At 37.0% G+C, this 26,806-nt stretch overlaps 1 protein-coding gene across 15 annotated transcripts in view; it reads left to right on the forward strand.

Annotated features, from left to right (window-relative positions):
* UBE3A (ubiquitin protein ligase E3A) overlaps window positions 1–26,806 on the forward strand; it is a 114,417-nt gene that overhangs the window by 39,082 nt on the left and 48,529 nt on the right. For 9 of the 15 annotated variants that reach the window (XM_013999067.2, XM_005652466.3, NM_001243181.2 and 6 more), the window contains 1 exon segment: window positions 740–784. In XM_013999067.2, coding sequence (XP_013854521.1) covers window positions 783–784 — 2 coding nt within the window. In that variant the 5' untranslated portion in view covers window positions 740–782. 15 annotated transcript variants of the gene reach the window in all.

The following is a 26,806-nucleotide window of genomic DNA, read 5'->3' on the forward strand; positions in this document are numbered from 1 at the left end:
GATATTGACAGGTATACATCCTGCCATTTTATTTTCAGGGAAAGCTGATTTCATTGTTGAACTAAGATAATCATGGTCAAAATGATAAATCTGACGTAAGTGTTTGAAAATTCCCTAAGGGTATTAGATTTAAATTTGAACTATTTTGGAGCAGAGGTTGCCAAACTTTCTTAAATGGGTAGATAATATTTTAGGCTTTGTGGGCTGCATGTTGCTGTCAGAGTTTCTGAGCTCTGCTCTTGTAATATAAATGAATAAGCTTGGTTCTGTGCCAGTACAGCTTTACAAAAATAGGCTGCTGACCCAGGCCTTAGTTTGTCATCCTAGGCAGTAGTTTGCTGATCCCTCATCTAAGGTTTGGGACTAAATACCCGAGAATACCTTTAATACTGTAGATAACCACTACTGGGCTATAGAAAGTTTCATAATTGTTTTTATTATAAATATTTGCCTTCGTGAATAATTACGATTTGTTATACTGGTTTGTATGTTGGTAACTAAATAAAGTGTTTACAGTTTCCTATCCTTAAAAAAATGAACTGAGTGTTAATTAGTCTAGCCCTTATAGTAAATGTATGGCAATCTCATCTGGTCACTTTTTTCTCATGTTGAAGTCTTTAATTACTTTTAAAACTGTTAACCATTAAATTTTGTTTTCAAATTTGTCTTCCAAAATAACATTTGCCTCCTTTTGGATTATGGAATACTTTGCTCAACTTTTCTCAATTGTGTTTTACAGATCATCAGGAGAACCTCAGTCTGACGACATTGAAGCTAGCCGAATGTAAGTATAACTTGGTGGAGGCTGTGGTGTCTTTTAACTTGTCCTAGATTGTATGAAAGTAATTTCCAGTTAAAAGAGAGTAATACTTAAAAAAGTAAATTGGGAGATGTATATAAGCATATCTTATGTATCACTTACCAAATAAATAACTTCTAAATCTTGGTAACATGTTACTAGATTTCTATTTCTAAATAAGATAATTGTATACCCCTGGATTCTTAGGTATTTTTGCTCACCTAGCAGTTTTGGGGAAATAGATGAGGAAAGAACTCAGTTTAACAATCTTTTTGTTGTTGTTGTTCTTTTTAGGGCAGCACCCATGGCATACGGAAGTTCCCTGTCTAGGGGTCAAATCTGAGCTGTAGCTGCCGGCCTGTGCCACAGCCATAGCAATGAAGGATCCGAGCAGTGTCTGTGGCCTACACCACAGCCTGCAGTAATGCTGGATCCTTTACCCACAGAGTTAGACCAGGGATTGAATACATGTCCTCGTGGATACTAGTTGAGATTGTTACTGCTAAGCCACAATAGGAACTCCTAACAATCATTTATTAAATGCATGCTGTGTATAAGGTATTGGGTACTGTGTTGTGGATACAAAGATTCATAAATTAGTTCCTAACCTACAGAAATTTAGTCTACTTAGTGCAAAAGACCCACAAGCAATTCCTCTCAATCCTTGTGGTGGAAGGATACCTAGGATGAAATGAGAACATAATAGTGTACAGGTATTTAGGCACACAGACACAACAGGGACCTAATCCAGATGGCAAGGAAATAGGGATGATCGGGGAAGGCTAAGTTAAGTTTTGAAGTGTGGCTGGAAGTTAGGTAGCACATTCTAGGCAGAAGCATGAGCAAAGTTATAAATCGTCATAGCGAATGTGGGAAACAGTAGGCAGTTGAGTTTTAGGAAAGGTAGGAAAACTGAAGGAGATAGTATTTGATAGGACTAATACTGCTCACATGCTATGTGAAGGGCCTTTGCCTATCTTTCATAGGTGTTTGAGAATCGATAAAGAATTTGCTAAGTTAGTACTTAGCTACAAGGCTAAGTTGTAATCTTGTTAGATGTATATTTTTAATAACTTTGGCAGGAGAAACGGAATTGAAGAGGAACCACATGGTGGTAAGGTGACCAGGGTTTCAGTCGGTGAGAGCCTTAACAAGGGTAGTGGTAATATTAAGGATTCAAGATTGAGTTTTCTGGAGTAAAGAAAAATATTTAGAAAGTGAAGTAAGTAAGAGTTCAGGGACTAGTTGTGAGAATTTAAGAAGTTTAGGATAACACAAGAGGTGGTAATTATTGAAGCAAGATTTTTGAGGTGGTAAGGGTTAGAGTGAAGAATATAGGGATTGCTCTTGAATAACAAAGTCTCTTATCTTCTGAAGCTGGAAGAAGGAGGTTAAGATGAATATGTGTTGACAAATATGTGATGTTAAATGTGTTGGTAGATAAGAATGGGAAACTCAAAAGTCATTCGTGCCTGAGCTATCAATTTTCTTAGTAAATTAGGTCACTTGTACCACTTGGTACTTCTTGATAGAGTGGTTTGATTATTGACTAAGTTTGGGAAGTACAGACTTAAACGGCATTTCTTTACTGAAAAATAATAGAAATCCTTTAAAATGCTGATGTACATTGTGCATTTCTAACAAGGAACTGTATAAAATACAGTTCTCAAATTTATATGTCTATGTAACCTTAAAATAATTTTTTTGTGATAAAATACACATAACAAAATTTGCAGTCTTTACTGTTTTCAGTTGTACAACCTAGTAGTATTAAGTACATCCATATTGTTGTCCACTCATCACCACCATCATTTCCATAACTTTTTTCATCTTGCACAACTGAAACTATACCTGTTAAACAATCACTGCCCATTCGCCCTCTACCAGCCCCTGGCTACCACCATTCTACTTTCTGTCTCTGTGATTTTGATGACTCTACCTCATTTACTCTGAGCACCTGCATTGTTTGTCTTTTTGTGATTGGCTTATTTCACTCAGCATGATGTTAAGGTTTATCCATGTTGTAGCATATGTCAGAATTTTCTTCCTTTTTAGGGCTGAATAATCCATTGTATGTGTATAACATATTTTGTTTATCCATTCATCTGTTGATGGACATTCTGTTTTTAATTTTTTTGAGGAGCCTCCATTCTGCTTTCTACAGTGGCAGCACCATTTTAACATTCTGATTAGCAGTGCACAGAGGTTATAATTTCTCCACATTATCATCAACACTTGGAATTATCTGTTTTTTCATAGTCACTATCCTAATGGAAGTGAGGTAATATCTCTTTAGTTTTGGGACCATGAAACTTTTTAGGCAATATTTTTTAAATAGTTTTTGTGGTACACAGTGTTTGGTTAGGGGATTTGAGAAGACTGAAAACTTGGAAAGTTATTGGGGAAAATGAGTGAAGAAGTGGACCAAATATTTAGACTCTCATGCTGAAATTAGAAACCTAATCATACTTGTATTTTAAAGACTTTAATAGCTAGAAGATGATGCATGGTGTTTCAGGGTTGGCTGTTAGCAGAGCAGATGGGAAGTGGCATGTGTGTAGGGTGTTAACATTGGTGTAGTTGAATTTATGTCATTGGCAATGGCCATTGTTGGAAGGTTGTGTTGCTTGATGAAAGTGTTGGGTGGGTTACAAAAAGCTTGATGGTTCAAAGTATAAGTGAATCTCTTAGAAGAATAGATAATAGTAATCAGAACCCAAGTTAGTGATTGGCAGAAATAGAGAGGAAGTGAGGGACCCTCAAGTTAAAATGTCTAATATTTGGGGGGCTAGGGTCTTGGGATAGATCATATACACAGATACTGAAGTCACAATACCAATGATATAACTGGTACAAAATAAAGCCTTTAGTATGTGGGTAAAATTTACCAGAACAGAGAGGGAAGGAAGAAGGGATTTGGGTAGAGAACATGAGTTTCAAAGTATAAGTTGTATTTGTATTGTGCTTTGTTTTGTTTGGAGGGATGGGCATTGCTTATTTTTAATAGAGGGAAAATTAGAAAAATAATAGTGCACTTAGTGGTTTGATTGTCTATCAAGTGTACAAGGGTTGCAAGATAAAAAATGCCTTTGGGGGTAAATCAGGCTTTAGTGAAAGCAAAGAGGTTGAGTAACCATTATATAAAGCATTTGAAGATAGGTGACAGCCCGTATCATAAATGTGATTCTGGAGATCTTGGTGTGGGAGAGGTTAGATGGATGAATCAAGAGTAAAGAATGGAAAAGGAAAAGGGAAGATGAGACTTACATTTTGTGTTTTTGTTTTTGTTTGGCCACTCTGCGGCCTGTGGAGTTCCCAAGCTGGGGATCAGATCTTTCAGAGCTGCAGTTGCAATCTATGCCTCAGCTGTGACAACGCTGGATCCTTAACCTACTGTGCCGGGCCAGGGATTGAACCTGTGTCCCAGCACTCACAAGACTGCCAGTCTCATTGTGCCTGAGCGGGAACTCTGAGACTTGTATTTTGTAGTAAAAATCAGGGATTGCAAGGATGTGAAGCACGATAGGTATCACAAGGTTCCAGGTAAAACTCGATGTTAAAGTTCTCTTTAAGTAAGCTGCCATACTGTTTAACTTGCCCATGTTAAGGTAGAGTAACAGGAAATTCGATCTACCATGATGACTCCACAAAGATGTCTAAGGTTCTAGCTATAATTCTGAGACTATAGCTCTTAAGTTTTCATGTCTGCCACAATTTCTCAAATTCCTATACCCATAGAAATACTAACCAAGCAGTAGTTTAGTAAGATTTGTTCTACCTTAATCTTGCAAGTCTTGATTTACAAAATAGGTAATGAAAGATCCTTGGTTTTACTAAGAATTACCTAGTGTGTTTGATTAATGGTAACATCCTATATTTATTAAAAGTGTTTTTTTAACGCTTTGAGGTGCATTTGCATTTGACATCCTTTAACCAGGAAATAACTTGAGTACATTTAAAATAGTAATTTATATAAAAGTAAAAAATATGCCTGTTTGTTTTTAGGAATTCTTAGTGTCATCCTTTCCCAGAGTGTAGAAAATCAGTATAAGTTTTTAACTCCTACATGCTAATTTATAGTTAGCCTAGTAATAGAACTAACACAATAACTCAGATCTTTTTATTCATTTGTGTGTATTATCTACTTGGATTTTGTTTAAATTTTTATATGTATACCATGTAGTAGTTTTTTTCCACATATTAATTTAGACTTTAATTTTTTTAGTAATTTCAGAGCAATTTCTAACAACTTCAGATTTGTTATCTTTGATAATTGCTCCCCAACCCTGTCTCGGTCTCACACTTAGGCTGTGTTTTCAGGTGTGTAAGACAGTAAATAGAACCCAAGTTTAAATATATCAAGTGATTTATGTATTCAGTTATTTACTAGCAAGGCTTTTTTTTTCTTAAATGCTGGAGTGACCCAGAACCTAGTCCTCAGGCCATCATTATTCATTCTCTAGGTAAGAGCTTTACTATATATACTGTGACAACTTGCATATTTTCATCTCCACCTCTGACTTAGCTTCTGAATTGTAGACCCATATATCCAATAATTAGATGCCCGATTCTCAAACTTAAATCCAAAATAAAATAGAACAGTAAAATAGAACTCTTTTTGGTTTTCATCCTCTCAGATCTAGTTGTCTTGTAATTTTGTCAGTTTAGTCAATGGCAACTCTTTTTAGTTCCAGTGTATCCAAAACTTTGTTTTGGAAGCATCCTTGGTTTCTCTTTTCTCACTGTTTTTGGCAAACCCTCTTGACTCCACCTTTAAAATACTGATAACTCAACAACTTTTTTTTTTAAACACCGTTTCTTTCCATCTCTACCTCTCTGATTAAAGCCATCATCTTTTGCTAAAAATGAAATTCTTCCCAGTAGTTTTGCTACTTCCATGCTTACCTCTTAGAACGTATTTTCTGTGTAGCAGCCAGTGATTTTTTTTTTTTTTTTTTTTTTTTTTTGCTTTTTAGAGCCGCACTGGCGGCATGTGGAGATTCCCAGGCTAGGGGTCCAATCAGAGCTACAGCTGCTGGCCTATGCCACAGCCACAGCCACGCCAGATCCGAGCCACATCTGCGACCTACACCACAGCTCACGGCAATGCTGGATCCCCAACCCTCTGAGCAAGGCCAGGGATCAAACCCACAACCTCATGGTTCCTAGTCGGATTCATTTCCGCTGAGCCACGATGGGAACTCCTCCATTCAGACAGAAGTTAAACCATGTTACTTATGCTTCAAGCCTTTCAAAGGTTTCTCATCTCTCCCAGAGTAAAATCAAAGAATGTGTAAGGCCTGTATAAGCTTTCTTTAACTTCTGTGACTTTCCATTTTCTCTTTGAAAATTCAGTAGTGAACCCACCTGGTGGTAGTGCTTGTCTGTCTTTGTCTACACTGGCTTTATGTGCTTGCCATTATTATGTTTGGTTGTTCTTAAGACTTGTGCCTGTTTTCTCTGACCCTTCTCTCTGATATCCACATGCTTCCTCTCTCACTTGCTTCAGAGCTCTCAAATGACAGCTTATCAGAAAGGCCTTCCTTCACCAATTTTCATCAAAGGATGGTTGTGTTCTGAATTCCCTGTTCCCCTTACTGTGCTATATTTATGAATAAAAATAAATAAGTAAATACTAGATGAATGAGTGAAATTACCACATTTATTTAAAATTTTTATCTCTACTCTTTTAATTCCCTTGCAGAAATGTAGGAAGAATTTTCTGGGATCAATAAACTGATAGATGTGTACTATATCTATAGCCTGTAGAACATCTTGAGCTCTTACAGTATGACAAGCCATTGGGCTCAGTACTGTACTTGCATTATATCATTTAGTAGGAGAGGTAAGCCTTTTAATCAGAATAGACTCTGTCCTCTGAAAGAGAATGTAGAGAATAAATATAGTTTCTTCATTAAATTTATGATTAAAATTCACTAGCGAACACATCCAGAGGTGGCGCTTTTTGTTTTAGGTGCTTTATTTTTTAATTGATTTATTATCTTTAGTCCTGTTCATTGTTTCTCTTTCTTCTTGTGAGTTTTGGCACATTGTGTCTTTCAAGGTATTGGTCTATCACATCTAGTTTATCAAACTGTGGTTGTAGAATTGTCCATAATATTCCTTTATTATTTAAATTTTCCCGTGCTTTATACCTGTGTGCCCTCTTTCATTTCTGACATTAGTAATTCTTGTCCCTTCTCTTTCCCTTAATCAGCCTGGCTGCAGTATTACCAGTTTTTTTTAATGATCTTTTCAAAGAACCAGCTTTTGATTATGTTGGTTTTTCTCTGTTGATTTTATTTTTCAATTTCATTCATTTCTGCTCTAATTTTTATTATTTTGTCTGCTTATTCTGGATTTTTTATTCTTATTTATTTATTTTTGCTACACTGTCCAGTGGCTTTATGTGGGATCTCAGTTCCCAGACTGGAGATTGAACCCTGGTATGCAGTGGTGAATGTGCTAAGACCTAACCACTAGACCACCAGGGAACTCCTTACTATGGATTTAATTTGCTGTTTTTCTAGTTTACTGAGGTGATCTTTTTAAAGATCTTCTTTTCTAATAAATGCATTCAAGCAAATTTCCCTCTAAACACTACTTTCACTGCATCCCAGAAATTTTGATAAGTCGTGTAATTTAGTTCAAAATGTTTTTTAGTTTCTCTTGGGATTTTTTTTCTTGGACTTGTGTTCTTTAGGAGTCTGTTGTTTAATCTCCATGTTTTGAGATTTTCCAGTTATATTTCTGTTAACTGATTTCTAGTTTAATTCTGTTGTAGTCAGAGTCTAGACATTGTATGGGTTCTATTCTTTTAAATGTATTGTTATGTCTTAAGGCCCAGAATGTGATTTGTCTTGGTCAGTGTTTTATGTGAGCTTGAGAAGAATGTGTAATATCCTGTTACTGGATGAAGTAGTCCTGAGATATCAATTATATCCAGTTGATAGATGGTGCCATTGAGTTCAACCATGTCCTTAATGATTTTCTTCCTGCTTAATCTGCCAATTCCTGATTAGAGAGACATTGAAGCCTCCAACTATGACAGTGGATTCCCCTGTTTTTCCTTGAAGTTCTGTCACTTTTTGCCACATATAATTTGATGTTCTTTTTAGGTGTATACACATTAAGGATTGCATTATCTTCTTCTTCTTTTTTTTTTTTTTTTCCGTCTTTACTAGGGCTGCACCTGCCGCATATGGAGGTTCCCAGTTTAGAGGTCTTATTGGAGCTGTAGCTCCCTGCCAGTGCCAGAGCCACAGCAACACAGGATCCGAGCCACGTCTGCGACCTATACTACGGCTATGGCAACGCCGGATCCTTAACCCACTGAGCAAGGCCAGGGATCGAACCCACAAACTCGTGGTTCCTAGTCAGATTCGTTAACCACTGAGCCACGATGGAAACTCCTGCAATATTTTCTTGAAGAAATGAGAAATCCTTTATGTAAAGTCCTTTATTAACCCTAACTTACTCTGCTTTGAATTCTGCTCTGGTGAAATTAATAGAGCTACTCTTGCTTTCTTTTGGTTATTATTGTCATCGTATATACTCATTTTCTATTTACTTTTAATTTACATGTGTCTTTATAGTTAAAGTATAGGCAGCTTATAGTTGGTCTTACTTTTTTTTTGATCTGCTCTGACAATCACTTATCTTTTGTTGGTACATTTAGGCCACTGATGCTTTAAACTGATTATTGATATGGTTGGGTTAATATCTAGTATGTTTGTGTTGCTTTTGGTTTTTGTTCCTATTTTTGTCTTCTGTTATTTTTCTTTCTTTTATGGTTTTACTTGAGCATATTATATGATTCCATTTTCTACCCTTTATTAGCATGTCAGTTATCCTATACTATTAATTTTCTCTAGTGGATGTCATAGTTTTCACTTATATCTTCTCCTAGTCCACTTTCAATAATGGGAATGTGAGTACCTTGTAAAAACAAAATAACCCTAAGTCCTTCCCCCATCCCACATATCATTGCTGTCATTCATTTCACTTACATATGGGCACATGCATGTGCTTGTGTGCACACACAAGTGGGCATTCATAACAAATACATAGTTGGTATTATTTTGAACAAGGTAGTATCTGTTAGGTCAGTTAAGATTAAGAAATGTAAAAGTTTTTATCTTACTTTTCATTTACTCCTTTTTCGGTTCTCTTCCTTTATGTTTAAATTTAAGTTTCTGATCTGTATGATTTTCCTTCTCTCTTAGGAACTTCTTTTAACATTTCTCGCAAGGCAGGCCTATTGACGACAAATTCTCTCAATTTTTGTTTGTCTGAGAATCCATTTCTCCCTCACTCTTGAAGATTAATTTCCCATGGTACAGAATTCTAGGTTGGTGTTTTTTTCTTTCTTTTTTTTTCTCTTCAGAACTCTAAATATTTCATTTCACTCTCCTTTCTGAGGAGAAGTCAGATATAATTCTAATTTTTTTTCTGTAGTTAAGAAGTTTTCCTCCTCTGGTTTCTTTCAGAACTTTATCTTTGATTATCTGTAGTTTGAAGATGACATGTCACAGCATAGGGTTTTGGGGGGCATTTATCTTGCTTGGTGTTTTCTGAGCTTCCTGGATCTATGGTCTGGTGTCTGATATTAATTTGGGGACATTCTTAGACATTGTTTCAAATGTCCTGATGATTTTTTCTTCACTTTTTTTGGTGTTCCCATTGTGTGTATGTTAAAATTTTTATAGCTGTCCCCCAGTCCTTGGATAGTCAGTTCTGTTTGTTATTAATCTTTGTTCTCTTTGCTCTTCAGTTTTTGAAGTTTCTTTTTTTTTTTTTTTTTTGTCTTTTGTTGTTGTTGTTGTTGCTATTTCTTGGGCCGCTCCCGCGGCATATGGAGGTTCCCAGGCTAGGGGTCGAATCGGAGCTGTAGCCACCGGCCTACGCCAGAGCCACAGCAACTCGGGATCCGAGCCGCGTCTGCAACCTACACCACAGCTCACGGCAACGCCGGATCGTTAACCCACTGGGCAAGGCCAGGGATTGAACCCGCAACCTCATGGTTCCTAGTCGGATTCGTTAACCACTGCGCCACGACGGGAACTCCTGAAGTTTCTGATGTTAATATCTTCAAGGTTTTTCCTCGGTTGTTTCCATTAAGCCTGTCAAGCCCGTCAAACATTTTAAAATTCTGTTACGGTGGGGTTTTTGTTTTTGTTTTCCCTTTTTTCGCCACCCCTTGGCATTTGGAGTTCCTAGCCCAGGGATCAAATCTCAGCTGTAGTTGTGACTTAACGCCACAGCTGCAGTGACACCAGATCCTTAACTGTGCTGGGCCAGGGATCAAACCTGTGTCCCACCACTCCAGAGACAACACCAATCCCATTGTGCCACAGTGGGAACTCCACAGTGTTTTGTTTTGTTTTTTTAATTTTTTGGCAGCGCCTGTGGCATGTAGAAGTTCTCAGGCCAGGGATTGAACCCGTTCCACAGTTGAAACTCAAGCCACTGCAGTGACAACTCCATATTCCTAACCCATTGGGTCACAAGAGAACTCCCCTGTTGCAGTGTTTTGATCTCTGCACTTGTTTTCTTTGGTTCTTAGGATATCCATTTCTCTGCTTATTACATTGTTCATGCTTTCTTACATGCTGCCTACTTTATCCTGGTATAGTTGGTTTAAATTTCTGGTATGATAATTCCAACATCCCTACTATGTCTAGTTCTTATGCTTGCTCTGTTTTTGCAAATAATGTTTTTTGTTTGTTTGTTTTGCTTTTTTGTATGTTTTGTCATTTTTTTCTTGATAGCTGGACATGATTTCCCAAGTGAAAGAAATTATTATTATTATTATTATTATTATAAATAAACCTTTAGTAATGTGATGGTGAGATGTAAGAAGAAAGGAAGCATTTGATAATATCCCAGGTGGTTAGGCTCTGGTAAACTGGTTTTGTCTGAGGATAGGCCTTGGTGAGAAGAACAGAGGGCTCTGTTATATCTCAGTGATTGCTTTTCCTCATCCCCTGCTGTATGCATGAGGGGATTTTTCCTAGTAGTTAGTGTCAGAATCTAGTTTAGCTTCTCAGGGTAAGGCTCACAAAAATTGTCGGGGCTCCCTTATCACTGGGCCCTCAGGAGTTTTCAACTCTTGACTTTATGGTAGGCCCAGGGAATTTGTCAGTAAGAGCTTCGATTTTCCTATTCTGTCACAGGTCCTGCTTGTGAATCTCTGCTTCAGTAGGCTGCGACTCCCTGCATTTGCCATTGTGTCCAATGTTAGGTGCAGCAGTTTGCTTTATGTCCCTTCTTCCTGTAGGAATCCAAGAACTCTTTTTGGTTTGTTTCAGTCTCTTCAGCTTTTTATTTGTAATTGGATTGGAGTACTGACTTCCTACCTCCTTATGTGTGAAACCAGAAATGAGAAGTTGAGATACAGCTTGGATGCTGTTTTCTGTATGGAGTGGGAAAAAATATTTCTGTATAACTTCCAACTTAAATATACTTACATGTGGTAAAAGCATTTATGGATTCAATAACATCGAATGCATTGTGAAGTAAAAGATACAAATCTCTTCAACCAAATAAAGACAACTCTTCTGTTTTCAAGAATCTCTCCTGTGAGTTCTGAAATCATGTTCTTATTCTCCAGATTGAGTCTTTGCATATTCTTTTGTATGATTCTAATATACTTAAAAAATTGGGAGGTATCCTGACATTTGTTTCCCTTTATGCTTAAGTACTAGAAAAAGGTAGGGTTAATTGACACTGATATTTAGACAGTATCAGGAGAGAAATTGAAGAATCTTCATTGAGGCTCTGACATTTGGTAGATTCTGAGAACATAACTGTAAATAAATTATTGGATCATGCGTCTCAAGGAGCTTAGCATGTAATTAATAAGCAGTTATGATAAATTATACTGAGAGTAGGTACAGGTTACTGTGGGAGCAACAGTCATGATCTTGAAAATGATACCTATGCTGAATCAGTATAAATGTAGAAATCATGGTGTTCTAGGTAGGAAGAAAACTTTTCTAAGACCTAGAACCAGGAGAGACAGCAGAACAAATTTCTCTGAACTGTAGAAATTTAGTCTTACTGGAATACACAGGAGATGGTAAATGGGGTGAAAAATGTAGCTGGAAGAAAAAGCCAGAATCATATAGTGAAATGCCTGGGTACTACAGAAAAGCCCTTGTTTTTCTCCTGGTACACATAGGAACTAATGAAAGGTGTTAAACCTAGAAGTGACATGAGTTAGTCTGTCCACTTTTCTACCGCAAAATATATGTATATGCCATTTTAAATAGAGGGAAACATACTCCTGGTTTAAGTTACAGGTGGATGAGATGAACTGCCTCTGGCCTTGTCTTAGAAGGCAAAATGAGCAAAATCCTGCTATTTGTTGAAGTATAATGAAAGGATTTTTAAAATCAGTGGGAGTGAATTTTGCCTTGGGGGTTGGAAGTTCCTGGGCAAAGGGTTCCACCCTGTGCAGCAGTCAGAGCCACTGCAATATCAACTGTGGATCCTTAACCCTCTGTGCCACAAGAAAAAGTCCCAGAATTTTACATTTTATTCATCATATCTTATATTAGTGGGAATAGTTTACAGTTTACTTCCTAGAATAATTGTGAGGTTTAAAAGACATAATGTACAAAAATCAGTACGTTATTGAATATTTATTTTATTTGTTATTTTAGGTTGTAGCACTACCCTCTATGCAGGTGCCCATACCAGAAACCTAGGTATTCAGTTTTTGCACTCATTTACCCCTAAAAACTACATCTTTTAAATATTTCTTGCATCAGTTTCTTCCTCTTTCCTGCTATTTCTACATTCTTTATACCTGGTCTATCATAGTAGTCATCACTGAACTGGATTGCCTGCTGCCGGTTTTGCCCATTTTGTTCCCAGTTTAGAAAATGGAATTACCATAAAGGGAGATCTGACTCTGACCTGCTGAAGATTCTTTAGTGTCTCCTAACCCTCCTAATGAAGGATGTGTGAATCTCTGATACTTCTTGCCAGATAGAGTATATGTGCATTTTTATGGGGAGAAATTTATTAGCTTTTGTAAGATTACTCCTGCTGGCTAAAATCTGAATTCCTTATCATGCCTTTATAAAGTCTCCTATAATTGGGCTTCTCCCTGCCTCTTCATATTTTTCGAGTCCTTCCTTGAACTTTATTCTGTTGAACTGCCTCCAGTTGTCCTAAGACCACATTCTCAAGCTCTTGTACCTTTGCTCACTTATTTCCTTATCTGAAACTGTCTTCCCACCATTTTTGTCATCAGTTCCTAGTCATCATTTGTGGTATATCATGGCTAAGTTGCCTTTTTTAGTATTGCCATACCTCTTGAGTCCCTATGATACTAAAATCTTCTGGCTTTCTTTTCCTTTAAACAATATGTTCCTTGAAGAAAGAGCTCATATGAAAATAAACCAGAGGACCTGAAATAGTACTGGTTTCTCAAGTATTTCTCAGTTATACTGAAGGAGACATTTGGAAATCACCAGGTACTGCTAAAGCCTTTGAAAATCAAAGTGTCTAATGGCTGATCCCTGGGGAGTATAAACATTTCTAGATCAGGAAGGGAAGTATCTGAGGAACAGCTAGAGAGAAAGGAGGAAAAGTAGGAGATAGTGTTCTAAAAACCCACAGTCAATAATTTCCAAAACGCCTATGTTTCTCAGCAAAAGTTAAGTAAAATAAGGAGTGAAAAGTGGTGACTTGGTGAGAACAACCAGCTACATCTACTAGATACAAGGCATTGGAAGCCTTGATTTGTTTGTTTGTTTGTTTTTGTTTTGTTTTTGTCTTTTCCTAGGGCTACACCCGTGGCATATGGAGGTTCCCAGGCTAGAGGTCGAATCAGAGCTACAGCTGCGGGCCTACGCCGCAGCCACAGCAATGCAGGATCTGAGCTGTGTCTGCGACCTACACCACAGCTCACGGCAACGCTGGATCCTTAAACCCACTGAGCGAGGCCAGGGATCAAACCCACAACCTCATGGTTCCTAGTCAGGTTCATTACCACTGAGCCATGATGGGAGCTCCTTGATTTGTTTAATACACATTGTTACTCTAGTTCTCCACTAATGCTTCCGGACTGTTTCTGTTATTTTTTCTGAATTAGAATCCCTGTTCCTTTGAGGCTGTGCTTTCTGACCATGTCATCCTCTGTCTTTCTTCTCAGGCTTTGAAGAACTCATACTTTGCTACTGCAGATCTCCTGCTATCCTTTGTTTCGATGATTAACCCTTTAATATCTCAATCCCTCAACCACTTTATCTTCAAAAACCTTCACCTCTGCTTCCTGCTTCTTCCCATTCCCATGGGCATGTGACCCTGAATTGTTTTACCCCTGAAACCTTTAATTAAAACACTCAACTCTGGTTGTAGACTTTGTGTGCTTTCTTACTTTCTTACTGCTGTCTTCCAGCCTCAACTTTCTGGTTCCTGGTACTCCTGACATGAATTGGTTCAGACCCAGAAGTTTGAATAGATTGTATTCTATAGGTTGCCTTTTCACTCTGTTCTTTCCTTTGCTATTTTTTAAGTTTGATATTGTCCCACTTAGCTATTTTTGCTTTTGTTGTCTCTGTTTTGGTGTCTTATCAAAAAATTCATTGCCAAAATCAAATGTCTGAAACTTTCCCCCTATTTTTTCTTCTAGAAATTTGGTAGTTTCAGGTCATGTAACCTAGGCCTTTAATCCATTTTGAATTAACTTTTGTATATAGTATAAGGGTCCAACTTCATTCTTTTGCATATGAATAAATATTCAGCACCATTTGTTGAAGAGATTGTCCTTTCCCCGTTTTGTACCCTTAGCACTTTTGTTGAAATCATTTGACTATATGCGTAAGAGTTTATTTCTGGGTTCTCTGTTCTGTTCCATTGATCTGTATGTCTTGTCTTAATGCCTATACCAACCATTTTGATTACTATAGCTTTGTAAAGTTGTAAAATCAGGAATTTTGAGGCCTCGGATTGATTTTCTTTCTCTAGATTGTTTTTTGCAGTTTGGGGTCATTTGAGATTCCATATGAATTTTAGGATTTTTTTTTTTCTATTTCTGAAAAAATCTCATTGGGATTTCTATATGGACTGAATTGAATCTGTAGATTGCTTTGAGTAGAATAGACATTTTAACAGTATTAATTAAGTCTTCCAGTCCATGAACACAGGTTATCTTTCCATTTGTTGATATTGTCTTTAGTTTCTTTCAGCTATATTTTGTAACTTTCAGTGTACAAGTCTTCTGCCTCCTTGGTTAAGTCTATTCATAAGTATTTTATTTTTGATGGTATTGTAAATGGAATTATTTTCTTAATTTTCAGATCATTCATGATTAGTTTATAGAAACAACTGGTTTTTGCATGTTGATTTTTGAATTCTGAAACTTTACTGGATTCATTTTTTAGTTCTAACAGTTTTTTTGCTTGTGGGCTCTTAAGAGCTTCCTGCATATTCATTGCATCCTTCAAACAGATAATTTTGTTTCTTCCTTTCCTGTTTGGATGCCTTCATTTATTTTTCTTGCCTGATTGCTCTAAGATTTCCGGTACTATGTTGAATAGAAGTGGTGAGAGTGGGAATGGCATCCTTGCCTTGTTCTGATCTTAAATGGAAAGCATTTTTTCCAAGTTTACACCACTGAGTATTATCTTGACTGTGGGCTTTTGTATATGGCCTTGATTATTTTGAGGTAAATTCCTTTTGTGTCTAGCTTGTTGACTTGTTATGAAGGAGTTTTTGGCAAATGCTTTTTCTGTACCAGTTCGGATGATCATGTTATTTTTGTCCTTCATTTTGGTAATTTGGTATATGACATTGATTTTCATAAGATGAAGCATCCTTACATTCCAAGAATAAATCCCATTTTGATGATATATAATCTCCTTTTAAGATTCTACTTGCTATTAATTTATTGACTTTGCATCAGTATTCATCAGGGATATTGGTCTGTATTTTTTCTTATATCTCTGTGTCATTTTTGTATCACGATAATGCTGGCCTCATAAGTAAGTTTGGAAGTGTTCCCTTCTTTTCATTTTTTTGGGAAGAGTTTGAGAAGAATTGGTGTTAATTCTTCTTTAAATCTTTGGTGGAATTCTCCATTGAAGCTGTCTGGTCTTGGGCCTTTGTAGAAATATATTGATTTTTTTTCTAAGTCAATTTGTTGGTCTCATGATCCTTTTTATTTTTGTGGTATCAGTTATAACTTATCTTGTTTTACTTATGTTTTTTTTTTTTTTTTTTTTTTTTTAATGGCTGCGCCCAGGGCATGCAGAAGTTCCCAGGCCAGGGATCAAACCTGAGCCACAACAGTGACAACACCAGAACCTTAATCTGCTGAGCCACCAGGGAACTCCCATTTCAGATTTTGTTATTTGAGTCTTTTCTCATTTTTCTTGGTCTAGAAAGTGATTTGTTGATTTCCTTAAAATTCTCCAAAAACAGCTGTTGGTGTCAATGATTATTCTTATTTGTCCCTATCCTCTATTTTGTTTCTCTGTGATTTTTATTGTCTCCCTCCTTTTGCTAACTTTGCATTTGTTTTTCTCATTCTTTAAGTTCCAAAGTTAGGTTGTTGATTTGAGGTCTTTTTTTTTTTTTTTTTTTTTTTTTTTTTTAAGTGGGTGTTTACCACTATAAACTTCCCTCATAGTACCACTTCTCCTGCATCCTGTACATTTTACTATATTATGTTTTATTATCATTTACCTCGAGATATTTTCTAGTTCCTCTTCTGATTTCTTCTTTTTTTTCTCGTCTTTTCTAGGGCTGCACCTGTGGCATGTGGAGGTTCCCAGGCTAGGAGTCTCATCAGAGCTGTAGCCACTGGCCTATGCCAGAGCCACTGCAACTCAGGGTCTGAGCCGGATCCTTGACCCACTGAGCGAGGCCAGGGAATGAACCCTCAATCTTATGGGTCCTAGTTGGATTTGTTAACCACTGAGCCACGACTGGAACTCCCTGATTTCTTCTTTGACACCATTGATTGTTCAAGATGGTTGTTTGATTTCCACATATTGTGGATGTTCGGGTTTTCCTTTGGGAGTTTGATTTCTAACTTCATTCCATTGTGGTTGGAAAAGATACTTGGTATGATTTCCACCTCTTAACTTTTGTTAAGACTTGTTTTGTGGTTTGATATGTGATCTTTCCTGGAAAATGTCCTGTGTGCAATTGAGAAAATACAGATTCTGCTGATCTCCTGGGGAGTGTTGTTTATTTGTCTGTTAGGTCCATTTGGTCCATTATGATGTTCAGGTCTTCTGTTTCCTAAGTGATTCTCTGTCTGGTTGATATATCCATTATTAAATGAAGAACTTAAATGTCCTACTATAATTTTGCTACTATATGTTTCTCCCTTTGATTCTGTCAGTGTTGGCTTCATATATATTTTGTGCTTTGCTGTTAGGTGCGTATATATTTATAATTGCAATATCTTCTGGTGCATTGATCCTTTTGTTATTACATAATGTGTCCTTTGTTTCTTATGACAGCTTTTGACTCAAAAGTCTGGGTTTTTTTTGTTTTTTTTTTGATTGAAATATATGTATATATGGCCACCTCTACGCACATTCAGTTTTTACTTGATATATGGCCAACTCTGCTCCCGTTCAGTTATTTTACTTGGATGGAATGTCTTTTTCCATTCCTTAACTTTCAGCTGTGTGTGTCCTTTAAAGTAATTCTCTTGTAGACAGCATTTAGTTGAGTCTTTTTTAAAATTCACTAAACCATTTATCCATTCTCTGTCTTGACTGGGGAGTTTAATCCATTTACATTTAAAGTAAGTACTGATGGAGAAGGACATAACTCTTGCTATTTTGTTATTTGATTTTTATATATTTTGTAGTTTTTTTCCCTCTTTTTCTCTGTGCATCTTCCTTTGTGTTTTGTTGATTTTTTTTTTTTTTGCAGTGATGTGGTTTAATTCCTTTCCTTTCTCTCGTGCATCTTCTTTTTTTCTTTTTCTTTTTCTTTTTCTTTTTTTTTTTTGGCTTTTGCCTTTTCTAGAGCTGCTTCCCACAGCATATGGAGGTTCCCAGGCTAGGGGTCTAATTGGAGCTGTAGCCACTGGCCTACACCAGAGCCACAGCAACGCGGGTTCCGAGCTGTGTCTTCGACCTACATCACAGCTCACGGCAATGCCAGATCCTTAACCCACTGAGCAAGGCCAGGGATTGAACCCGCAACCTCATGGTTCCTAGTCAGATTCTTTAACCACTGCGCCATGACAGGAACTCCTTGTGCATCTTCTATAAGTATTTTCTTTGTGGTTATCATAGGAATTACATAAAAATCTTATAATTGTATTGATATATTTTAAACTGATAACAATTTCAATTGCTTACAAAAATTTCACTTATTTGTGTATTTTCCTTTTTATTATTGATGACACAAATCATACTTCTTTATGTCTTGTATCCATTAACATAGTTGAGTTTTTAAAAATGTTTATATCTTTTAAATCTCTGCTTGAATTAAAAGTGATTTACTCACCACCGTTACATTATTATATGATTCTGTATTCTGTAAATTTACCTTTATCAGAGAGCTTTACATTTTCATATGCTGTTGTGTTTTGTGTCCTTTTGTTTCAAGTTAGTTGTAGGACTCCCTTTTCCATTTCTTGTAAGACAGGTTTAATGGTGAGGGTCTACCTCAGCCTTTGTTCATGCTTGGAGGTCTTTATTTCTCCTTCATTTTAGGGGAATTTAAAAGTCAGTTTTGCCAGATAAGTGTTTTTGGGTGTAAGTTATTTTTTTCAGCACTGTGAATATGTCATCCCAGTCCTTTCTGGCCTGCAGGGTTTCTGCTGAAAAATATGCTGTAATTCCTTTTTTTAAAGGGCTGCACCCACAGCATTTGGAAGTTCCCAAGCTAAGGGTTGAATTGGAGCTACAGCTGCCAGCCTACGCCACAGCCATAGTAACGCCGGATCCAAACCACATCTACAACCTATACCATAGCTCACGGCAGTGCTGGATCCCTGACCACCTGAGTGGGGCCAGGGTACAAACCTGTACCCTCATGGATACTAGTCACATTCATTTCCTCTGCACTACAAGGGGAACTCCAAATATGCTATCATTCTAGTATCTTCCTTGTACATGACCAATTGTTTACCTTTTGCTTTCAAGATTTGTACAGCTTGATTTTAATGCATGTCAGTGTGAGCCTCTTTGGGTTCATCCCAGTTAGAGTCCTTTGAGCTTCTTAAAATTAGATATTTGCTTTCTTCCTCAGATTTGGGAAGCATTTGGTCATTGTTTTTTCAAATCAGCTGTCTACCTTGTTCTCTCTTCTGCTGATATTCCCCTAGTGCATATATTGGTTAGCTTGATGATATCCATTATATCCTTAAGGCTTATTTCACTTTTTTCCCCTCTGACTGAAGAATTACAAAGTTCATTGATTCACCCATTAAGTTCATTGTTTCTTTTCTGCTTGATCAGATCTGCTGTTGATCCCTTCTTGTGAATTTTTCATTTGTCCTTGTATTCTTCAACTCTAGAAGTTTTGTGTTGTGTTTTGTTTTGTTTTGGCCACGGCTTGATGGGGGAATCTCAGTTCCCAGATCAGAGATTGAACCCCGGGTCACAGTGGTGTAAGCACAGAGTCCAAACTAGCATTTGGTTCTTGTTTTATGTCTTATTTTTGATCTTTTCATTTTGTTCATGCATCACGATTTCATCTCATTTTCTCTTTGTGTTCTGTTGTAGTACATTGAGTATCCTTAAGTCAATTATGCTGAATTTTTTGTCACATAATTCATAGCTCTCTGTTTCTTTAAGGTCATTTTCTAGACCTTATTTTGTTCACTTGACTGGGCCATGATTATCTGTATTTTTTATGGACCTTGTTTTTTTGTTGGTTTTAGTGAATTTTGCATTTGGAAAACAGCTTCTCTCAAGAAGATTTGTATCTTTATCGACTGCCTTTGTAGATGTGAAGATCACTATCATTCATCCTAACTAGAGATTCTTGGTACCTCTAGAACCTTTTAGGGGCATCTTCTCTAGACCTGTGCTTGTAATTTCCCAATTGAAGAGATTTATTTGTTTCTTTTTTATTTTATTTTATTTTATTTTTGTCTTTTTGCCTTTTCTAGGGCCGCTGTCACGGCATATGGAGATTCCCAGGCTAGTGGTCTAATTGCAGCCGTAGCCACCAGCCTATGCCAGAGCCACAGCAACGCGGGATCTGAGCCGTGTCTGCGACCTACACCACAGCTCACGGCAACACTGGATCCTTAACCCACTGAGCAAGGCCAGGGATCGAACCCGCAACCTCATCGTTCCTAGTCGGATTCGTTAACCACTGCGCCACGATGGGAACTCCTATTCTTTTCTTTTTTAATAGCTTATAATAAATACAGTATTTTGCTGTCTCTTGTGTCTTTCTGTAGCACTTGAGGTTCTTTGGAGCTATAGCAAGCCAGGGAACTGTGTTTTATTTCTGTAGCCCCTACCCATCCAGCATATGCTAGTTCCATCAGTTCTCTGAGGCAAGACAGAAACTTGTCCCTTGGGCAGTTCCCTCAGAAAACTATAATGTCAGACATAATTCTTCTCTCTTCTTTTGTTCCCAAGGGAGACTCTGTAAGTTGGACTTTTCATCGCTGTTGTGAACTGTGCCAACTTGGGGAAGCAGTTGAAGCAAATGATATTTGTATCAAATATCAACTAGATAAAAATTTGACAACTTTGATAAAAATTTTGACAACTTTTTTTTTTTTTTTTTTGGCTTTTTGCTATTTCTTTGGGCCGCTTCTGCGGCATATGGAGGTTCCCAGGCTAGGGGTCTAATCGGAGCTGTAGCCACCGGCCTACGCCAGAGCCACAGCAACGCGGGATCCGAGCCGCGTCTGCAACCTACACCACAGCTCACGGCAACGCCGGATCTTTAACCCACTGAGCAAGGGCAGGGATCGAACCCGCAACCTCATGGTTCCTAGTCGGATTCGTTAACTACTGCGCCATGACGGGAACTCCCCAACTTTTCTTAAATAAAACTTTCTTTTGTGAAAACTATATCTTATTCTGTAGGATCATGGTAATAGTTTATAGTCGAAATAATCTAATAATTCACTCAATTCCATTGTAACAGGCCTTATTGTAGCTGTGTCACAATTTTTCTTTGTCCGATTTATATCTATAAGGCCTAATACTATCTAGGATACCATTAGTCTTTTTTTTTTTTTTTTTTTTTTTGACTTTTTTATTTTAGGGCCTCACCTGCAGCATATGGAGGTCCCAGGCTAGGGGTGGAATGGGAGCTACAGTTACCAGCCTACACCACAGCCATAGCAACGTGGGATCTGAGCCCCATCTGCGACCTACACCACAGCTCACGGCAATGCCGGATAATCCACTAAATGAGGTCTGGGATCGAACCTTAGTTCTCATGAATGCTAGTCATATTTGCTTCTGCTGAGCCACAGTGGGAACTCCCATTGGTCATTCTTAAAAAATTTTTTATGTTAAATAACACTTTGGGGAATGGGGCAGAGTATTTACAAAGACAGCATCTTAGAAGGAACAAAGCTATTCCACTTACTTTGAGACTCGTAAGCAGTGATTATTAACTTTGTAGACTGTTTATACAAGCCGTGAGCCCTTTCTGTTTTATCTTTGTCTTCTTGATTCTCACATTTTTCTTTGACATCATTTTTTTTTTTTTTTTTCTTGTCTTTTTGCCTTTTATAGGGCCACTTCCTATGGCATATGGAGGTTCCCAGGCTACGGGTCGAATTGGAGCTGTAGCCGCCAGCCTACGCCAGAGCCACAGCAACACAGGATCTGAGCTGCATCTGTTAACCACTGCTCCACGACGGGAGCTCCCTGACTTCATTTTCAATTAAAGCCCTTCTACTTAACATTCATATGTCCTTTTGATCTTTGCCTTTTTATCTTCTTTCATTATTCTGTGCTTGGCCCACTAGTAGTTTCTCTGTTGCATGTCACAGTTACAATTCCTTATAAGTTCTGTCATTTTTAATTCTAACTCCAATCTTGTTTGTTCATTGTTTGGATATATCTTCACTTTCTGACAGGTCCTGCTTCTATGTCTTAATCTCCTTTTTTCTTGTATTCATTGTTTATTTTCTAATTGCCTATTAAATTCAACCTAAGATCCTTTTCAATTTCCATCTCTTATATTTTGGGCTGTTTTGGTAGTTATAACTCCAGTGGTTTGCCATTCATATAGGAACATTAAGCCTTCTTCCCTAGTATGTTTGGTTTTTTTTTTGTTTTTTTTGTTTTTTTTGTCTTTTTGCCTTTTCTAGGGCTGCTCCTGTGGCATATGGAGATTCCCAGGCTAAGGGGTCTAATTGGAGCTGTAGCCACCGGCCTACGCCAGAGCCACAGCAACATGGGATCTGAGCCGTGTCTGTGACCTACACCACAGCTCACGTCAACGCTGGATCCTTAACCCACTGAGCAAGGCCAGGGATCGAACCTGCCTCATGGTTCCTAGTCAGATTCGTTAACCACTGCGCCATGACGGGAACTCCCCCCTAGTATGTTTTTTTGACAGGCAGATTTAGTTGCTGCACACAATATGTCAGTGTGTAACTTTTTTAAAATCATTATTATTATAGAATTTTGTTGTTTGTTTTTATTTTTTGTTAAGTGCTAGACTGTTCCATAAACAGATTTAAAGTCAGCAAGTGTGGTGATAGTGCCTTTGATGTTGACAGTGGTTTTCCTTTTTCTGCCACTGAGAGCTGAAACTACTTCTTTTTTTCCCCCTTTTTCCCTTTTTGGCAACCCCATGGCATATGGAGTTCCCAGACCAGGGATCAGATCCAAACCACAGTTGCACTCTATGCTGCATCTATAGCAATGCTGGATCCTTAACCTGGTGTGGTAGGCTGGGGATCAAACCTGCATCCCAGTATTCCAGAGACATCACCAATCCCATTGTGCCTCATGGGAATTACTGAAACCATTTCTTCTGCCTTTTGATATGTTCCCTAAGAATCTGCAATATGGTAAGAGTATTTTCTGCCAGGGTTTTATTTGGAAAACTTCCAAACATGCAGGTAAATTGAAAGAATTTCACATTGATACTGTATGCCTGTCATTTAGATTCTACCTTTAGTGATTTTGCTTTATCGCATATTCAACCTTCTGTTCATTAATCCATCTTTTTCTCCCCCATGTACCGCAGAGTTAATTGCTGACCTAAGCATACTACCCTCTAAGGTGAAACCATTTTTAAAAAGATTTCTGCCAAGTTTTCTAGAGTAACTCTGGCCCTCTGTATATGGTTTATTCCGTAGAACATTTGTTTGTAGGACTGTCTCACTGATTCAGTCATAGAAATAAAAGAATTCAGTGGACAGTATTGTCTGTTTTAAATGTGTAAGTAATCTCAAGAGCACTCTCTCACTAGGTCTCATTTGACTTGATCTGATAAGAAAAACATCATTTTATGAAAAAATCAAGATATTATAAAGTAATTTTTTTCTTTTTTGCATAGAAGAAAAGTCAGTGAAATGTGAGGAAATTACAGAAAGTAAGCCATTGCTTCTTTTCTTGCGGTTTTGAATGACAAATAAGGTGTCACTAAGGGACACAATCAGGAAAAGGCCTCTCTTCATTTCTTTCCTTTTTTCTATCTCATTTTTTTCCCTCTGTTTTCTCTCCTCCTTTTTTCTTCTTTACCTTTCTTTTTCCCTCTGTCCTCTCTTTCGCTTTCTAATCATACTTGGGAAAAGTTACGATTTCACTGCATTGATTTGCTGAGGGAAAAGAAAGAGTGAGAAGACCATGTGATTGAATGGAAGTGTCACTGGAGGGTAGAGTGTACAGTCTCTAAATTAAGAGTTGGGAAGTTTTTTCTGTAAAGGCCAGGTGGTATTTATTTTAGGCTCTGCAGGCTATACAGTCTCTGTTAAAACTGTTCCACTCTGCTGTTGTAGTGTGAAAACAGTGATAGTATGTAAATAAATGAGGTTAACTATGTTCTGCTAAAACTTTTTGGATGCTGAAATGTGAATTTCCCATGTAATTTCTATATGTCACAAAATATTCTCTTATGGACTTTTTCAACTATTTTAAGTTGCAGAAACCATTCTTAGCTTGCAAGCTATAAGAAACAGGTGGCACATGAGATTTGGTCCATGAGCTATGATTTGGCGACTCTTAATGTATAGGGATTAATCTTGTACAAGTTATGTACCAAAATGTCATTATTAGTGTACACTTTCCCAACTTCAAGCCTTTTTTAATATGCTCTAAATTAGATGGAGATACAGAATAATCTGCACACAGATTATTAATCTGTACACAGGGTGTCACCAGAGTGAGGAGAGTAGAAAAATGCTTGGTGGTGTTGATTCCACTGATGACATGGAGGTTCGCCTTTCAGTCCTGGCTTCCTTTTAGTCCTGTCTCTCAGTCTAGCTGCTATTTCTGTGTCTTGGGGCAGAGAAGCAGATCAAATGTAGAAACCTATTCTTATTAAATCTGTCTTAGTGGTTTTAAAAGCCCAAGTTTCAAAGTCAAACTTGGGTCCAATCTCTTATTAGATATGGGACTTGTTATGTAATTGATCTGAGCATCAGCAGAATAAAGAAAGTTAAATAGCACTAATTCATAGATTTGTGAGTTTGGTAACAACAGTAGCTAACATGTGGTGCTTACTTTGTGCCATGCAGTGTTCTGAGCACTTTAACTCATTGAATTCTCTCACAGCCATATTAATTCTTATGTACATCATCATTTTTAAGATGAGGAAATTGAAATATGGGAAGGCTAGGTAAAGTCGTTCAAGGTTACACATAAGTTATTAAGTGACTGAGGCAGTGAGTGAACTTGGGCAGTCTGGCCTCAGAGTTTTAACTTCTAGGGTTTACTGCCTTCTAAAGTGAGAACCTCTGTAAAGTACCTAGCATGTCAGTCCTTAACAAATTATAGTTATATTAAATTTACAGAATTTAGTGGTACCTGTTCTTCAAGAAACTTGTATTCTTGTGTGATGCCAAATATTCATAAATATGAAATTCAGATTATGATTTTTCAGGTAGTATTTTAATTTTTTCACAGTATTTCTGGGATATTCTAACATACAAGTTTTTTGTACCACTATTGTTAATTATTTTGAAATGTGTCACCTTCTATAAGACAGTATAGTGTAAACAACTTAGATTCTGAAGCCAGAAGACCTCGAGACTCCTATTCTCATCCTAGTTATGCACTTTCCTTTGTGTGACCTTGAATATGTGATTTGACTCCATTCTGTCTTCTTTTCTGGCTGTGGACTGATGATAATCCTCAAAGTCATGGGATTCAAATGAGATAACCCATGTCACAGTGCCTAACACTGTGTCCAGTATGTTAGCAGGCATTCAACAAATGCTGGTTCCTTGCTCATCTTTCTGTTACAGATTTGGAATTGAAAGGAGTCTTAAAGATGAGAAACTGAGGCCCAGAGAATTACTTGTACAGATAGTACAGCTACTTTGAGGCTTAAAGCCGGTGTTCTAATTTTTCAGTCTATTCCTCTTTTACTGTTCACAGTTCTTTATGCATTACATTCATATTATGCATTACTGAGATTTTTTGGTGTTTTTAGGACAAAACCTGACATTCTTATTAAGAAAGAGTGTTTTGGTATTTTAATTTTTGAAATTAATCTTTACAAAAATCATATAGACAGTTTAGTAAATGTTGAGACCATTCAAATCATGTATATGAAATTTTAAGACCACTGACATTTTTTAACACTTTGAAATAAAAATGCCTTGTGCTGTATTCACTACTTTTTAACTGACTTTTCCAATTAAGAGATCAATTAATGATCTATGCCAAGTTCAGATCTTGATAATTTTTATTCCATTATGTGAATGGTGATCAGTTTATTTTAGTTATCTATTGTTGGACATGTCAGTTTTTTTCTGAGATTTTATAGAAACAGCACATTTTAGCAAATATTCCTGTTATTTCCCAAAAATGGACTCTCTGGTTTATATGGTTTGTCCTCTGATTAATTTTTGAGACTTTTGATACATGTTCATTATTTTTCTTCCGAAAGGAAATATATTCTCCCTAGGCAAAGCTATTGCATTTTGGAAGAATATGGTATAAATCTTTTAGAGTCTATATTTCTCTTTCTTTACATGTCACATTTTTAATAATTTGCACAATGATATACCTGGAATGGTGTATTTTAATTTTCAGAAGTAGAGTTGTTTATAGTTACATATAATAAAATATCTCAAATCATGTTCATGCAGTTTCTAAGTGCGTTTAGTGGGTTTTCTTTTTTCTATTTGCATGCAATGAGTGGTAAATTTGCAAGTACATCTGAAAAACAGAGCAACAGAATGAACTGAATGTGTTTGAGTTATTAATGTTTGTCACTTGCCCTTGGTAGTTTAGAGACAAAGTCCTACTTTTGAGACAAAGTTGGACTTATTAGTGTCTATTTATTATTTGTCTTCTTGTTCAGTTTCTCATGATTAACAAGATGTATCTCACGATTAACAAGATGTAAACTCTAATGCCATTTGCCATTTAGTCCTACATGTTTGTCAGATAATTGTAGGGACATTTTAAGAATTAAATTGGGTTAATTACTTTTAAATTAGCTTTAATTATTTGTAGTTTTTATTCCTATATACATATTTGAAACCGAAAGGAATAGTTATGAATTACGGGTTTTTTTTGGGTCTAATAGATTACTCGTTATACTCTCATATCAGTAGTGGAAGTATAGATCTTAAGAGCTGAATATATATTTGAGATGGTGTAGTCCAGCTTCTTGCTTGATGATATAATCCCTTGTTTAGTATCCTTGCCAGCTCTGATAGAGAAGCCATAATAGAACATTAATCCACATACTTTTAAGTTCACAAAGCAAGAGGAATATAAGATTTTGCTCTAAATATTTAAAATATTCCATGTTCAATGCCATGGTAGTAATGAGGAACTTCTTTTGAGTTCAAGATTGTATGTTTTGAGCCACTTTCTTGCAGTATAACATAAGCTTTGATATTTTACTTATAAT

The sequence above is a fragment of the Sus scrofa genome, chromosome 1 (genome assembly GCF_000003025.6).
Source record: "Sus scrofa isolate TJ Tabasco breed Duroc chromosome 1, Sscrofa11.1, whole genome shotgun sequence".
In the NCBI taxonomy this organism is placed as follows: domain Eukaryota; kingdom Metazoa; phylum Chordata; class Mammalia; order Artiodactyla; family Suidae; genus Sus; species Sus scrofa.